At 54.6% G+C, this 14,642-nt stretch overlaps 3 protein-coding genes across 6 annotated transcripts in view; 1 reads left to right on the plus strand and 2 right to left on the minus strand.

Annotated features, from left to right (window-relative positions):
* Positions 1–1,052: 1,052 nt before the first annotated feature.
* On the minus strand, positions 1,053–2,176 carry DNAJC30 (DnaJ heat shock protein family (Hsp40) member C30; the record flags this gene model as incomplete). Its single annotated transcript, XM_084492727.1, has 1 exon — positions 1,053–2,176. The coding sequence occupies one exon, from the start codon at positions 2,174–2,176 to the stop codon at positions 1,547–1,549; it is 630 nt and encodes a 209-aa protein (XP_084348853.1). The 3' UTR covers positions 1,053–1,546.
* A 16-nt stretch (positions 2,177–2,192) lies between these two features.
* On the plus strand, positions 2,193–7,421 carry BUD23 (BUD23 rRNA methyltransferase and ribosome maturation factor). 2 transcript variants are annotated; one of them, XM_084492725.1, is made up of 12 exons: positions 2,193–2,325; positions 2,421–2,458; positions 2,563–2,658; positions 2,862–2,944; positions 3,038–3,134; positions 3,958–4,054; positions 4,388–4,438; positions 5,033–5,118; positions 5,336–5,381; positions 5,668–5,729; positions 6,823–6,912; positions 7,059–7,421. In XM_084492725.1, exons 1-12 carry the CDS (start codon positions 2,278–2,280, stop codon positions 7,111–7,113), a joined length of 849 nt encoding a protein of 282 aa, XP_084348851.1. In that variant the 5' UTR covers positions 2,193–2,277; the 3' UTR covers positions 7,114–7,421. The 2 variants fall into 2 exon arrangements, with proteins under 2 accessions (XP_084348851.1, XP_084348852.1); XM_084492726.1 differs by lacking the exon at positions 4,388–4,438 and having other exon boundaries at positions 2,223–2,325.
* A 320-nt stretch (positions 7,422–7,741) lies between these two features.
* The window catches only part of STX1A (syntaxin 1A), a 109,858-nt gene continuing 102,957 nt past the window's right edge, over positions 7,742–14,642 (minus strand). The window contains exons 8-11 of one of the 3 annotated variants that reach the window (XM_084492722.1): positions 14,452–14,589; positions 13,858–13,870; positions 11,786–12,000; positions 7,742–11,080 (exon numbers count right to left, since the gene is read on the minus strand). In XM_084492722.1, coding sequence (XP_084348848.1) covers positions 11,003–11,080; positions 11,786–12,000; positions 13,858–13,870; positions 14,452–14,589 — 444 coding nt within the window. In that variant the 3' untranslated portion in view covers positions 7,742–11,002. Of the gene's footprint in view, positions 11,081–11,785; positions 12,001–13,857; positions 13,871–14,451; positions 14,590–14,642 lie in introns of those variants that run through there. The other 2 variants (XM_084492723.1, XM_084492724.1) reach the window with 2 other exon arrangements.

A 14,642-nucleotide genomic window follows, 5' to 3' on the forward strand; every position in this document is an offset into this window, starting at 1 on the left:
TTTGAACACCAAGCTCCCTCTGCCCTTCACATGTTGATGTTTCAGGACTATTATCCCACAAAGAGGGGGTGGAACAACAACCAAAGAGGATCCTGGAAAGCCCTCTATGTGCTCCCAGGCTGCATTTCTCCAAACACGCAGCACTTTTGAGCGCCTGCAGTTGGAATTAGTAAAATTATTTCCAGAAGAGGAAAACTCTCCTATAGCAGCATATACCCTGCACCAGTACACATTACACTCTGACATGCTACTGCATAAGGCTCAGTTCAGTATCATGGAACTCCAGAGCTGGAAAATGTTAGGTGTTTTCCTTTCACAAGTTTATATCGGAAGAAAACATAACCCAGGGTCACTGCAGTGAGAGGGGAGGGCTCAGCTTCTGCACAGAAGGCATAGCCAAGCCCAGCAAATATAATGCAAAGCAATGCAGACAATACCTTAGGCATGCTAAGCATTGCAATACCATGTTATAGCAAGCTTCATTCTCTTCAAATAGTACAGGTGAAACTTTCACCAAAGGAAACACAGAAGCTCTTAGAGACAATATTTAGTTCCTAAAACACTCTGTAAATAAATAGGTAAATACTCTTATACACAAATGATTCTTAGACACATGTAAAGCACAAATAACATCACTCAGTGCCCAGAAGCGTACCACTGCAGCCATAAAGGCCTGTACAAGATAGTCTTGTGCAAAGTTCCTAACAAGCCCTAGACAGGACAGGCTGTTCTGAATACCAAAGTATTTTGGGCATCCCCAGGTGATGTCATACACTGACTAGGACATGGTTTCATTCTTGTAGGATGAGGTTTCATTCTTGTAAGGCTGCTGAAGCTGAAATTTCTGTACTTGCCACAGAGTGAGGCAAATCCTGAATGGAGACAAAGGCAACAATGAAGTCCAGAAACCAGTGCTCCCAAAATGCCCCAAATACATAGTAACAAGTGTGAAAGCATGGAGGTGGCTAGTTTCAGATTAACGGAAAACCACAGGGAGCCATTAGTCAGCATTGGCAAGAGCATCCCCTATGAACACACATAGCACACAAACACCATTGTCAATCATTTAATCTCCACTGCGGCTCAAGAGAAGACATGTGGTTCCCACCAGGGTCAAAGAGCAGCACTGATGGTGGGGACATGTCAGAGTCCACAAACCAAGGTCCACGAACCCGTCAGGCACAACATCTGCAGGTCATACTAGCAGAAGGGGCACACTGCAGCCTCTGGAAAAGGGCCCACACGTGGTTCCCAGTGGTCATATGGAGTCTGCAGGTCACACTTGCAGAGGTAACACATTACAGCCACATACAGTGGCCATGCACTGTCTCTAAAGATCACAGCAAAAGGGACAGGTCACATTCTGAGAAGTTGTGCCCACATCAGTGCCTGCTGGTCACACACTATCTCTGAAGACCACATTGGCAGAAAGGACATGTCACGGTCTAAGGAGCTGAGCCCAGGCATGAAGTGGGTGCAGGGGCCCTGCCCACCAGTGAGCTCTGTTGTCCTGTTGCAGTGGTGGAGCTGGGCTGGTGCCCACACGTTACTTGAGGCTGTAGAGCAGGACAACGCCCAAGAAAAAGAGGAGCCCAACCGAGAGGTCGGAAACGAGTCGGAAACGGCCTTGGGCCGCAGCCTCCTCCCGGCGGAGGCGCAGCTGCTCCCGCCGCGCCCGCAGCATCCGCTCCCGCTCCAGCTGCTCCCCGTAGTGCGCGCGGTAGAAAGCGTCGAAGTCGAAGGGCGGCGGGACGGGCCCCCGGCGGGAGAAAGAGGAGGCGGCGGAGCGGGCGGGCGGCGGCGCGGGGGTGAGCGGGCGGCCCGAGGGCTTGGGGGCGCCGCGCACGTCCTCGCGGCTGAGGACGCCGCGGTCGTACTTGCGGCGCAGCGCGGCACTGCCCAGCACCAGGTAGGCCTCGCTGACGGCGGCGAAGCGCTCGGCGGCGGCAGCGCTGCCCGCGTTGCGGTCGGGATGGTACCGGAACGACTGCTCGTAGTACGCCGTCTTGATCTGCGCCTGCGTCGCCGTGGGCGGAACGCCCAGCACCTCGTACAGGTCGCGGCGCGGCCCTAAGGCCTCGCCGCATCCCCGGTGCCCGGCGCGGCCCGGCGCCAAGCCGAGGCCCGGCGCGGCGAGCAGGAGGCGCCGCAGGCGACCGAGCGCCGCCGGCTCCATCGGGCCGCGCCGCCTCAGCGTCCGCGCGCCGCCATCTTGGATGCAGCGCGCTGTGCGCCGGCGCCTGGCGGTGACGTCGGGCAGTGCCGGCACGCAGCAGCATGGCGGGCAGCGGGCGCCGGCCCGAGCACCGCGGGCCGCCCGAGCTGGTGAGGCGCCGGGGCCGGGGCCGGGGCCGGGGCCGGGGCCGGGGCCGGGGCCGGGGCCGGGCCTCACGCCTTTCCCCTCCATTCTCTCGTTGCAGTTCTACGATGAAGTGGAAGCGCGGAAGTACACGCAGAAGTACGACGGGGCAGGCTGTGCTGGGCTGTGCTGGGCTGTGCTGTGGGGCCCAGGGCTGGGCCCGGCGTGCGATTTCCTGAGCCCTCCCTTGCTCTGTATTGCAGCTCCCGGGTGATGGAGATCCAGGCGCAGATGTCGGAGCGGGCCGTGGAGCTGCTGGGGCTGCCCGAGGACCGGCCATGCCTCCTTCTGGATGTGGGGTGAGGGGGGCCCAGCGGCAGGGTGCAGCACACAGGCATGTGGGGATTCAGCCCGGCATGGCGCCGAGGGGGGCACTGGGTCCCCATAGTGCTGGTGTCTGCTGCGGACTAACAGAGGGGGATGTCACTGTTGTGTGATGGCTGTCCTAGAGCATTGTTTGGCAAGGCTTGTGATCTCTGTTACCACCCCTTCCTCCCTTCAGCTGTGGCTCTGGGCTGAGTGGGGATTTTATCTCTGAAGAGGGGCACTACTGGATTGGCATGGACATTAGCCCTGCAATGTTGGGTGAGAGGCCCCTCCTCCCCTTAAGCTCTCACTTCACCTCAGAGGTGATTGCTGAAGGCATGAGCTTGGTACCATGAGGTGTCTTCTGTGCAGATGTGGCTGTGGAGAGAGAGGTGGAAGGAGACCTTCTTCTTGCAGATGTGGGTCACGGCATTCCCTTCAGGCCTGGCATGTTTGATGGCTGTATCAGGTGAGTTTGTACACCTAACCAAGCTCTTCTGATACTCTGCATAACTACATATTTTGTATTGTATACATGGTCTGCTTATGTTGCATAACAGATGACTGACTGTCCTTATCTGTCACTCTGTTTGCTCCACGCCAACTTGACTCCAGCTCTTTAGGACAAGCTGCTGAGATTCTAGATTGTAGAAGCAGCAGTTTCCAAAGAGATGCTTGTATGTGTTTTGTGGTAGTGAGCTGGGAAGAGTATTGAAATAAATAAAGTGAAGTTGGGGATAATGTGAGGAGAGTTGAGACATGCACCTAGGATGAAAACCTAAAGTATTCCTGTGACATTGACCTAGGGACTGACCTCACAGCTGAGCTTGATGGTTGATTTTGAGGTGAAGGGGAAAGAAATAGTTCTCTTAGAGAATACCTCATAAAGGTACTGGACAGGAGTAGGGGCTGTCTGTTACTGATCTGAATCAGTTTGGGATTGCTCATTGTCAAAACCTGCATGGTTGCTTGTGGGCTATGCCAGGGTCCCAACCAAGCATTGAATTATTTGAGCACCTGGACTGGGGGAGATGTCTGGTGTTTCATTGCGCTTGAATAAGCTTGAATAACTGCTGTACTATGTTGGGTTGTGGCATGGCTTAGGGAGTCTCAAGAGGGATTCCTGTAGTGTCTTGACTGCAGAGTGGAAGGCAAAATTACATGGAGAAAATTAATTAGTTTCCCTGATGCCTAACACATGTTTAACACTGAAAGGAAGCTCAAAGGGAGGTTATGGGCTCTGCTAAAGAATTGATGGCTCGGTGTCTTGAGGGTCTTGCTCTCTTTTTCAGTATTTCCGCAGTGCAGTGGCTTTGTAATGCTGATAAGAAGTCGCACAGTCCTCCAAAACGCCTTTATCAATTCTTCTCAACTCTTTATACTGCCTTGGTAAGTGTCATGCTCTCTCAGTCAGGCCTCTGCCTATTTTTGTGTCGTCACTGTTGCCTTCTAGGAAGACTTTTTAAGTAAATGCTACTGAAATATAAGACTAGCAGGAGCACCTATTTCCTGTCTGCATTCCTTTTTGCATGGTGCCCTGTGTTTCTGTAATCCCTGCTGTTAGCTTCGTGCCCTGCTGTGCTGTGGAGAAGCTGACTCTGCAGTCTGAGCAGCTCTGCTGGGAGAGTTCTCTAGGAGGTTTTAGGCATTGGAGGCTAGGGACTGGGTGACCAGAGGGGAACCCTGTCTTAACAGGGTTGTGACTGACTTTATTTCCCATAGGCCCAAGGATCCCGAGCCGTCCTGCAACTGTACCCTGAGAATTCAGAACAGGTACAAGATACCACTTGGTGGGGAAAATGAACAGGCAGAGCAAGGCAGAAAACCTGTGCTGTTTGAGGCTTTGAATGCATGGTATTGGCCCACATCAGGTCTGTGTCTCTGTCCTTCCTGCCATCCATAAAGCTCTGCAAGAGCCAGGAAAAAAACAACAATAAGGAGAAAGCCCCACACAATTTCTGCCGCTTCACAGTTTGTTTTGGGCTGAGCCTTAAAATCAAAGAAACTGACAGGACTTGATCTAAATGTGCTGTGCTAGATTTTTGCCTGTGTAACTGGGTTTGAAGACTGGACTGTACTTGTCAGCACTGTACTATGATTCCCAAAGGCTGGAAAATCCAGCCTTGTATAACTCTCCTGGAGAGTCTGCTGCCCCACTGAATCCAGGCAAGGTGGAAGAGCAGGGAGAACAAAAAAATACTGCAGGCTGCTGCCTGGACAGAACTGCAGAGCTAGGGGCTTGGTATAGGGTTTAATAAAAGCAGGGTTGACCTGTCGTGTGCATACACAGTTAGCTGTGACTGAGCCTAGAAGTCTCTTGGGCTTTGCTTGTGGGTGAATAATGTTTGCATGTGCTTCTTTTTCCAGCTGGAGCTCATCACGACCCAGGCCATGAGAGCTGGCTTTACTGGGGGAATGGTGGTAGATTACCCCAACAGCACCAAAGCCAAGAAGTGAGTCCTGTCTTTCTGTGAATGGGCAATGTGTGGGGTGAGGCATAGCCTCAGCAGTGATTTTTACAAGCTGTTATTCTCTTTCCCACAATTCAGTCCTGGGCAGAGGTGACAGTTTAGATCTGACTCAAAAATAGAAGAACTCAGTCTTGCTTGGGGACTGGGAATCACATGCTGAATGTCAGCTTCATGTTCCTCATATTTTTTTTCCCTTCAGGTTCTTCCTCTGTCTCTTTGTTGGGGCTTCTGGCACGTTACCAAAGGTGAGGAACTCTGCCTAGCAGCAGAAATGCCTTCCTGGCTGCTGGGTAATGTGGAAGAGCTGTGGGTGAGCAGGAGTCACACCAGACAACTGCATATGCAGATGTGGCTTCACTCTTACGTTTCTTTGTTCTCATCTGGTTTCTGTGCCACAGTTTCTGGGAGATCTGTTTACTCCTGTCCCAGTCCCTCCCCTTACAGAGCGCTGTGTTTCCCTTAATTTATTTAGATGGCAGTGAGCACTAGCTCTGTCTGCACCAGGTGAAAGTTCCTAATTTTGCTCTTCAGGGCCTTGGTACTGAGTGTGCTGATGGACAAGAGATACAACAGGCAAAGTTCACCAGTGAGAGGTATTGTATGTGGGGTGAAGTTTCAAGTCCTCCCCAATTTCAGGGGATGTAAGTGCTCAGTTTTGCGGACCACAGTGCTGCTATGTGTGAAGTGGTGGGAGGGAAGGGACGGAGTGTACTGGGAGGACCGTTGGCAGCCCAGATGGGCACTGCTTTATCTTACTGAAGGGCCCCAGATACAAGGACTGTAACAGGTTGGTTTGACTAGAGGGCTTTGCTATGGCATCAGGGAGCTGCTGTTGATGCTTACCCTGGAACTTCAGCTAAGCATTCAGATTGAGGTGCGCTTCCTGTCCAGCACTCAGCTCTTTGTCTCAGCACTGTAGTATAGGTTGTTGGTGGTGTGGTGTTTTGTTTTTTGTTTGTTGTTTTTTGTTTGTTTGTTTTTGGTTTGTTTGTTTGTTTGTTTTTGTTTTTTTGTTTGTTTGTTTGGCGGGGAGGCAGGCTGCTGTGCTTGAAACCTGGTGTTCCCATCCATCCTCTGTCAAGTTCTTTGCTGTCTGACTGCGCAGCTGTGTCCTGTGTGGTTTCTCCTGCTGGTGAGGTCTCCTCCTATAGTAGTGGTGCAGGGAAGAGCCCCCCCCCTGCAGCCAGTGGGAGAGACAGAGAAAAAAAACAGAGGAAAATCGTCATGGCTGCTAGCAGCTGGTGGCTGCCATGTTTTCCTGCCTCTTACACTGCTGTGCTCTGCTTGCTTAGTCCAGGGGGTACTTCATCTTGGAAGGCAATAGCAGAACTGGCAACTTGTTGGGAAGCCAGAGGCTTTGTCTGCTTTGTTCAGAGTAGAGCAGACAAGGGCAAGGTGGCTGTGCTTAAGCACGCTGCTGGTATGTCACACGTGGCACAGAGGAGTGCTGGTCTGCTGCAGCCTGTGGAAGGTAGGTGTCCCTTGGCTCAAAGCTATGGTTGGTGGTAGCCTCCCTCCTTCTGTGTGTCTGGAGTTGGACTGTGTGGGCCTTGTCCACAGTGCTGCTGAGCCTCTTTTATCCCTGGGGAGTGGGAAAGCACCTACTGTTTTTATGAGGCATGCCCAGGTCTGGGTAGAAATCTTCCGGGGCACAGAAGTGTTCCTCCCCAGCTGCTGTCTCTGTAGGACACGGTTCAGAAACACCAAGGGGAAGTCTGTGAAGAAAAGCCGGGACTGGATTCTTGAGAAGAAAGAGCGCAGGCGACGACAGGGCAAGTAAGTTTATTTGGGTCCTGCCTCAGCTGAGGTTGACTGTGCTAGACTGGCTTGCTGTCTGTCACCCATTCAAACTCCTGCCATGAACTAGCTTCCCTTCCCCTCCCTGTGTATCGCACTGAGTTGCTCTCTGCTTTTCTTCACAGGGAGGTACGAGCAGACACCAAATACACAGGTCGAAAGCGCCGCCCTCACTTCTGAATTGCTGCGGACACTGATGATGTGGAAGACGGTGTGTTGGCCTCTCCAGTGAGCCTCCTGTGAATGGCACAGATGGGCACCCCAGGCCTGGGACTTGTTGGAACAGGTCACTGTGGCTCTTGCAGGTGTAGACTGGCTCAGGTGCAGCCAAACTGCCAACTGCAAAGCTGCCAGACCTGTTTTCTCTGAAGGCAGAGTGGCACAGAGTTCTGTCCAATTGGTGTCTGCCATGCCATTGCTTATCTTCCCAATGGGGCAGTGAGCCAGAACATTATATCCAGCTTCTTCACTAAACAGTCAACAAGTAAGAAGTGTTGCTGGTCTCCTGTGTTGTGTTCTTAGTGCAGGGGAGCTGAGGTAGAAAACAGCACCAGGTTTACTATCAGCTTCCCCTCTGCCTGCAGGCAGGTAGCCAGGCAGCATAAAGGTGTGTGTCCCATGAGGGCCAATCTTCCTCTAGGCAGAATGGCAGAAATGTTATCTGAACTGTGGTGATTCCTCCTGCATCCACTTCAAATCAGGTCCACCCTGTATGCATTAATGCTCTGAGGGTGTTGGAATCTAAATTGCAACCATTGCTGCCTGTCACTCCCTCCCTTCCCTGTAAATAGAGGTGCCAGCCTAGAGCTTTACAGTTACAAATGTTTATTCTACATAAAAATTCCACAAAATGGGAAGCTGTTTTGCACCCAAAGCTTTGGGAGAAGGAAGGGAGGTTAGCAGGGAGGGAAAAGGGTGAAGGAAAAAAGAGGCAACAATACAGTGTCATCCAGCCCAGTGAGACAGAGCAAGCCAGGGTCAAGATCCACATAGAAAACAAGGACACTTAGCTCACAGTACAGCAACAGTACAACTCCACAGAGGGCTTAGAAAGCCTTCAAGTACATTACTAAAAAACAAACAAACAAAAAAAAACAACTAATAAAAATAAATCCCCAATCCCCAATTCAAGTGCTAGCTGTGTGTGCCCCACACTGCTTATAGAATACTGCATCAACATGCTCATGGTGCTAGGAGGGCAGGTGGCACTTGGAACAGAGGTGTCATAACCCAAAGGATAAGTGGTCTGAGGTTGGGGGCTAGAAAGAAAAAGTGAAATGTTACCTCAAAGCACAACCACGCTATTGGTGATTCAGTCTGTACATGCAATGACAGGCAGGTAAAAAGGAACTGAACGGGGCTTCCCATAGTGCAGGGGTAATTATTGCACCAAAACACCCTCCCCTCACAGCGAGGACAGTGAGAGACAGCCTGCAAGGCAGTGAAGGCAGCATGCTCCTCTGCCTCTATCATGTCAGAGCATGCAGCCATCACTGCCTGCATGAGCCCAGCAAAGTGCCAGTGGCAAAATCACAGTGCCGTCTGGCTCCTGCTGCTGGCAGTGGTGGTATCAACAAGGAGCAAGGGTCAGTAACCACACCAGTGCTGTTCTTGGCTTTGTGCCTTGACGGGGGTGGGTACTGACATCATCTGAGCTTGTATCACAGAAACCATTTCTTGGAAGAAAAAAGTCCCCTTGAGCTAGCAGTGGGCATTGCTGTGGGGTCAGAGCCTGAGATGAACTTTCTTGCCTGCCTGCCTAGGAGCAGTCTTACCAGTAGTGTTATTGCTTCCCAGAGGAGGGGGCCTAGTGCTCTCACTGGCTTATCACAGCAGTGTTCAGATTGCAGTGGCAGGCACCAGCACTGGGGCAGAAGCAGCAGGCATTGTACATAACCTCCACCTCTCTCTCCTGTAGCCAGATGTGCCCACAAAGATGTGCCACTGGCTATGCCAGTGCCTGCTTCCTACTCTGGAGGGGTCTCCAGAGCCTGCCTTCCCCTGCTTGCAGGGGTCCCAGTGCCCCAAGATATTGTGCTGAACGCAGGCTGCAGTGATGTAGCTAATATTAGATGTCACAGGACTGTGAAAGAAGGGGACTGTGGTCTTGGATGTTCTCATGGCCACAGGTGCTGGGGGCTTGGGCTGGGCAGGATGGGGGACTGGGCTGGACGCGCTCCCCAACAGTGACCGAATGCAAGCAGAGTTGTGTTGTGGGACCTTTGGTAATAGTGACAGGGAGGGCTGTGCTCAGGGAAAGCAGGACTGTGTCCTGGCTACAGCCTGCTGTCCTGCACCCTACACCTGTGGGCACACTGCACAAGGCAAGTGCCAGTGCTATTACTAGCCAGGCAGGATGGCGGAGCGTGGGGTGGGAGCAGGGCTCAGCTCCAACCAGGCCTGCCCTCGCCCTTCCACTCCAGCTTGCATGCCTTAGCCCTCAGGGAACACGGAGGTGGGGTGCACTCAGCTGCCCCTGATTGGAACAGTGAGGCAGCATGCTGCCTGCAGCTGGAGTACTCACTGCCATCAAGTGCCCCTTTTCTGCTACCAGCATCTGGGCTCACATCCAGCCTCCACCCTGGTGCATGTCTGCAAGCTTGGCACCAGCACCTACACTGCTCGGGCTCCTCCACAGTGCTTTGGGATTTCATGAGCCAGCCAGAGCACCAGACTCTCCTGAGGAATATAAGGGCTGACACCTGCTGTTGGACTGAGGCAGCAGCATGGGAGTAACAGGATGGTGGCAACAGGGCCCCTCTGAGCTGCCAGCAGGCAGTAGATACCGCTGACAGCGTGGGGCACCTAGGTGCTGGCACAGCAGCCCACAGTGTACAGGTGTCTCCCAGATGGTCCCGGGGAAGAGCAGGCAGCAGGACACTGTGCCAGAAGGAGGTGGCAGGCAGATGCTCAGATGTGGCAGAGGTGGAAAGAGAGGTCTGGCCCTGCCCTGCTCAGGAGCTGGTGATGGAAAGGAGGAGAAAGAAGGCTGCTGCTCTTAGCTTGCAAGGTGTGGATGCAAGCCTTTGCTGCTTCCTGGGACTGTGATAGGAGAAAGCCCCCCTGCCTCCAGCCCCCAGCCCAAGGGTGCATATGTGGAGGAGTCAGGCTGGGTAAAGCCTTGCTCCCAGGTAAACACCACCTGGGGCTGTGGGTGTCAGAGCTGTCCTCAAACTCTGACAGCCTAAGCCCAGGCCTGGGGACAGCAAGAGCCAGGGCCACTGTGTGCCACAGCTGATAACAGAACAAGGAGGATTTGGAGCAGGGTAAGCAGCCAGTGGAACTTGGTGGCCTCAAACCACCTGTGGCCTCTTGCCCTGCCTGAGGTGCAGCACTGAGCCCCATGTGACTGTCCCCATCCCTAAGCATCAGAGATGGCCCCAAGCAGCACCACTGGCCAGCAGCAGCAAATCCAGCCTGAGGCACCTGCACTGGGGCGAGGGCTTGCACAGGGCAGAAGGCAGCTCCACCACTAGCAAAGCAGCAGGAATGGAGCACTGCAGCCAGGCATGGGCATGGTGGGGGGGGGGGAGGCAGAGCCTGGCAGAGTGTACCCCTGGGGAAGTGCCCCATGAGTGAAGCAGCCTGAGGAAAAGTGTTTTGCAAACACTGATGTGGCTGACAGACACAAGAGCTCTGGCTGAAGGCGATGGGAAAAGCTGGGGAAAGTTGATTGGGCTCTGTGCTCCTGAGGACTCTACCCATCATTGGTCTCATCTTCAGGTGTGACTAACACAAACTGTCTAGCACAGGAAGAGCAGCAGTGCCCAATGGTACCTCTGTCCCCACCTGGTCCCAGCCAGCCTCTCAGACTGGTGCAGTGATGAGAGCTCAGGTTCTCCCCATAGGTCCCCCTCACGCCCATCACTGTCCCCTGCACCCCGCCTGCACCCCAAGGCTGGTGCTCCCTCCACACAGACGTACCGCACACACAGCATCACAAACAACCATGCATTAGAAACTGAAATGCTGCTGGGAGGCTCCGGGGGCTGTGTGGTTCGCTCCAGTGTGGCTGCAGCCCCATGGCACGCGCGGCTCCATCCATCACAAACAGTCCCGTGGGGTGAGTCTATCCAAAAATACCGCCAAAGGTGGAGGCAATGACAATACCCAGGATCACACAGCAGATAATGATCATGATCTTCTTCTGCTCAGGTGTTGCAGCACCGGCAGGGAGAAAAGGGAGAGGGGACCATGAGTGCCAGGGGTAAGCTGGACCCAAGAGCTGGGGCCTGCGATGTGCCCCATCCCTGTGTGTCTGTGGTGGGCTCTGATCAGCACCAGGCGAGCCAGACAGGCTCTGGCCATCGCTGGGACATGGCTGGGTACCCAGGCTCCCTCTTCAGCACTGGACTGGCAAACCTGGTGGCCCACTGTATCCCCTGAGCTGCTAAACTGCTGCAGAGACATAGGAGCATGCTGGTAGGGCCAGGCTTGGGGAATGGGACAGGCAGCTGGCACTGCGCTTGGGGCCAGAGCTGTAACATGCCTTTTTCTACCACCTCCACCTTGTTTTGGCAAGGGACATGGATCCTACATCTAGCCTGGCCCATGGAATCCACCCTGTCCCTCCTCTTCCCACCAATGAGCACTCCTGCCCCATGACTCATTGACAGTGCTCAAGGAGCACCCTTACAGAGCTCTGCCTCAGTCCATGTCACCAGCAGGACCCATGCTGCACCCAGCGGTGTGGAGTAAAGTAGTGCTTGAGTACCCACAAGGCTGCACTTTGCTGTCTGCTCCTTTGTGTAAGCAGCAAGGCAGGCAGGGGTGCCAGGCTGGGACCTGGTCCATGGACAGTGTCAGAAGTGCATGCAGAGGAAGATATGACCCAGCCAGTGCCATGACTCACCCGTCTGGCTTTGCTCTGGTACTTCACTGCTTTTTTGGTGTCAGACACAGCCCGCTCCACGTAGTCCACAGAGTGTTCCACGTTGTACTCAATGCGGTCAATCATCTCACCCTGCAGAGTAGGGACAGAGCCCACACGCCCATGTGCACATACGTGAGCTCCTTCCTTCCCTGCTGCTCCCTGGCACCGTGCAGACATCACCCTGCCCAGTGGCCCTGCATGGGAGATAAAGGGATAATCACCTGCCTGTAGCAGGCACACAGACTGTGGACACCCTGGGGTGTGGGTCCAGACCATAGGCTTTGTCCAAGAGGGCTGGGACCTCTGTACACACGCCAGCAGAGAGGCAAGTAAGAGTCAAGCGGGTTCCCCATCCCAGTCCTGGCCTGGTGGCCACATGTCTTATGTCCCAGGTGAGCATCACAGCCACAACAGGATTTGCATCATCATGGTGCTGCACACTGGAGAAGCAGGAGGAGTGGCAGGGGAGGGCAAAGACCATACCAGCAGCACCATGTGGGGTACTCATTAAGCCACAAACATGCACAGGTGACTACTTAGATCTGCACAAGCACCCTGCCAAGAGCAGAGATCCCTGAAGCAAGGCTGGTCAGTCTGGACCACTGGGTCCTGCAGGGACTCCTGCCCCACTCCTCTTCCAGGATACGGAGACATGGCCTGAGGCATCCTCACCTAGCCAACCTTCTCCCTTCTGCCCCCTCTTTACTGCCCACCAAGCGCATCTGGGTCCTACAGCAGATGGAGACTGTCTGATGGTTCATGTGAATGACAGGCTTTCCAGGGGTGGGCAGAGGCTTGAACCCCAACACCCTTCTGCACAGCACAGAGAGAATCTGGGCTGCAAAGCTGAGGATCATGGCCAGCAACTCTGCAACGCTCTTTTCTGAGCTTTAACACCTGGCAGCACCAGAGAGGACAAGCCTTGCAAGCCCAGGGATGTTACCCTCCCACCCAGGTCAAAGCACTGACCCTTATCAAGCACCCTGCTGCTCTTGTCCCATGCCTGATATGCTGGCCTGGGTGCTGTGCCTAAAGCTGATGCTTCCCCTGCCCACTGGTGCCACTCCTAGGGCAGAGTAGACAGCTGCCAAGCACAGCTGTGAGTCTGATACCCCTCTGCTCTCTGCCTTCCCTGTGCCAGCAGGTCAGAGACTAGCCCCCCTCTTCTGCCCCCGGGGGTGTTGCAGGATGCTGACATGGTCTAGCAGTTACAGCAGGGCAGAAGGCCGCAAATCCTCCTAGAGTGCATCAAGCCTCCTGCACAGCTTCATGCCTCCAGTTCTCCCAGGGAAGGCTGATAAGGGATGGTGGTGCCCCTTCCCACACAGGGACCAGCACAATGTAGTGTCCTCAGGTAACTGTGCCCACACTGCCCTGACCTGCTGGGCTGTGGGGTGGCAGCATGGGTGCTGGCTGCAGGCAAGGCCACAGCAGCAGGCAGGGCCAGAGACAGTCACAGTGGCCTGTCACCCCTTGCCTCCACCTATGTGTGTGTATCATGGGGTCTGTGCCACCCATGGGCCCTGTGGAGGAGCCGGACATGGCCATGTGACAGGCTGTGACAAGCAGGTCTCCCAGGAATGGTGACAACTCCTGCTGGCAGAGTGGCATAAGGAGCCCAAAGAATGTGAGGATAGGAAACAGGACCTAGAGTCTCTGAACAAGGTGGAGGTGGCCCTGCATGGATTGGCACCTCCTCCCCCTTCCCCCCTACTGGGGCCAGCCAGAGGGGACAGAAGATGCGAAGGCCCTTCTCTTGGGAACAGCATGACAGCACTGCCAAAATCTTCTGACCCTGGGCCAACTGTCCCAGCCTGTCCCAGGAGCTGACAACCCAATGACCTGCAGACATCAAGGGAAAACAGAGGAGACACACAGGGCCAGGTTTGCCAGCTAGTCAAGGGCAGGCCAGACAAACACCTCCATGCCACAGCCACCCTCACCCATTTTCCAAGGGCCAGCCCTGACGCCACACAAGAGCCACAGACATGCAGAGTGCAGCCATGCAGAGCCAAGCATGCAGCACTGGCAAGAGCCAGGCGGGGCTTTACCTGCCACTGACGTCTCCTCGGCCGCGACAGCATGGCAGGCAAGAAGGGGGGTGAGCAGAGACACCGAAGAGCATGCCCATCTGAAGGGCCATGCCCTGCAGGCTGGTGGCACAGCCTGGGGCTCCCCAAGCTCTGTCAGTGGGGCCCAGTGCTCACATGTGAGCCCACATGGGCCTCCCCAGAACTGCTCAGGCTCTGGGGAAGAAGAACCCATCCCCACCTGGGTGCCAGCCATCAGCAGGTGCCCTCCTAAAAGGCAATTCACTTCACCACCCGCCCTGAGCACACAGCAGCTCCTGTTCTGGGGCACACGACAGATACCTCCAGCCCTCGAGAGCTCACCTCAGCCCTGCTGGGAGCAGTGTAGGTACCAGGTGGCCAGATGCAGGTTTTCACCTCAGCACCCACCCTGAAAGGACGCCAGCACAGAGGTGCTTTCATGGGCTCATGGCTGCCCTCCCAAGCTGTCTGCCCCAGTGCCCTTTCTGTGTCCAGGCAGAGCACATCAGTTTCTCTCCAGCCATCCCCTCCCTCCTACCGCCCCCACCCCCGCAGTGAGCTGGCATCTGGGCTATGGGCTGCAGGTCTCCTTACCTGGCTCTCCACCAGCATGGCCATGTCCATGAACATGTCATGCAGCTCTCGGATGCTGTTCTCCAGCTTGATGATCTCACTGTGCCGTGTCTCAATCTCATTCAGTGCCTGCTTGGTGATGTTTGAATCCATAATGATCTGCAAGAAGACAAAGCCAGTAAACATGCTCGGTCCTGCCTCTGTGCCCCAGA

This window comes from Aythya ferina (assembly GCF_964211825.1).
Source record: "Aythya ferina genome assembly, chromosome: 19".
Taxonomy (NCBI): domain Eukaryota; kingdom Metazoa; phylum Chordata; class Aves; order Anseriformes; family Anatidae; genus Aythya; species Aythya ferina.

Excerpts from the sequence above, each read along its gene's own strand:
- BUD23 (XM_084492725.1), top strand. The coding sequence starts at position 2,278 with ATGGCGGGCAGCGGGCGCCGGCCCGAGCACCGCGGGCCGCCCGAGCTG. Across the intron at positions 4,439-5,032 it reads ACCCTGAGAATTCAGAACAG|CTGGAGCTCATCACGACCCA; the intron begins GTACAAGATACC and ends TTCTTTTTCCAG. Across the intron at positions 5,119-5,335 it reads AACAGCACCAAAGCCAAGAA|GTTCTTCCTCTGTCTCTTTG; the intron begins GTGAGTCCTGTC and ends TTTTCCCTTCAG.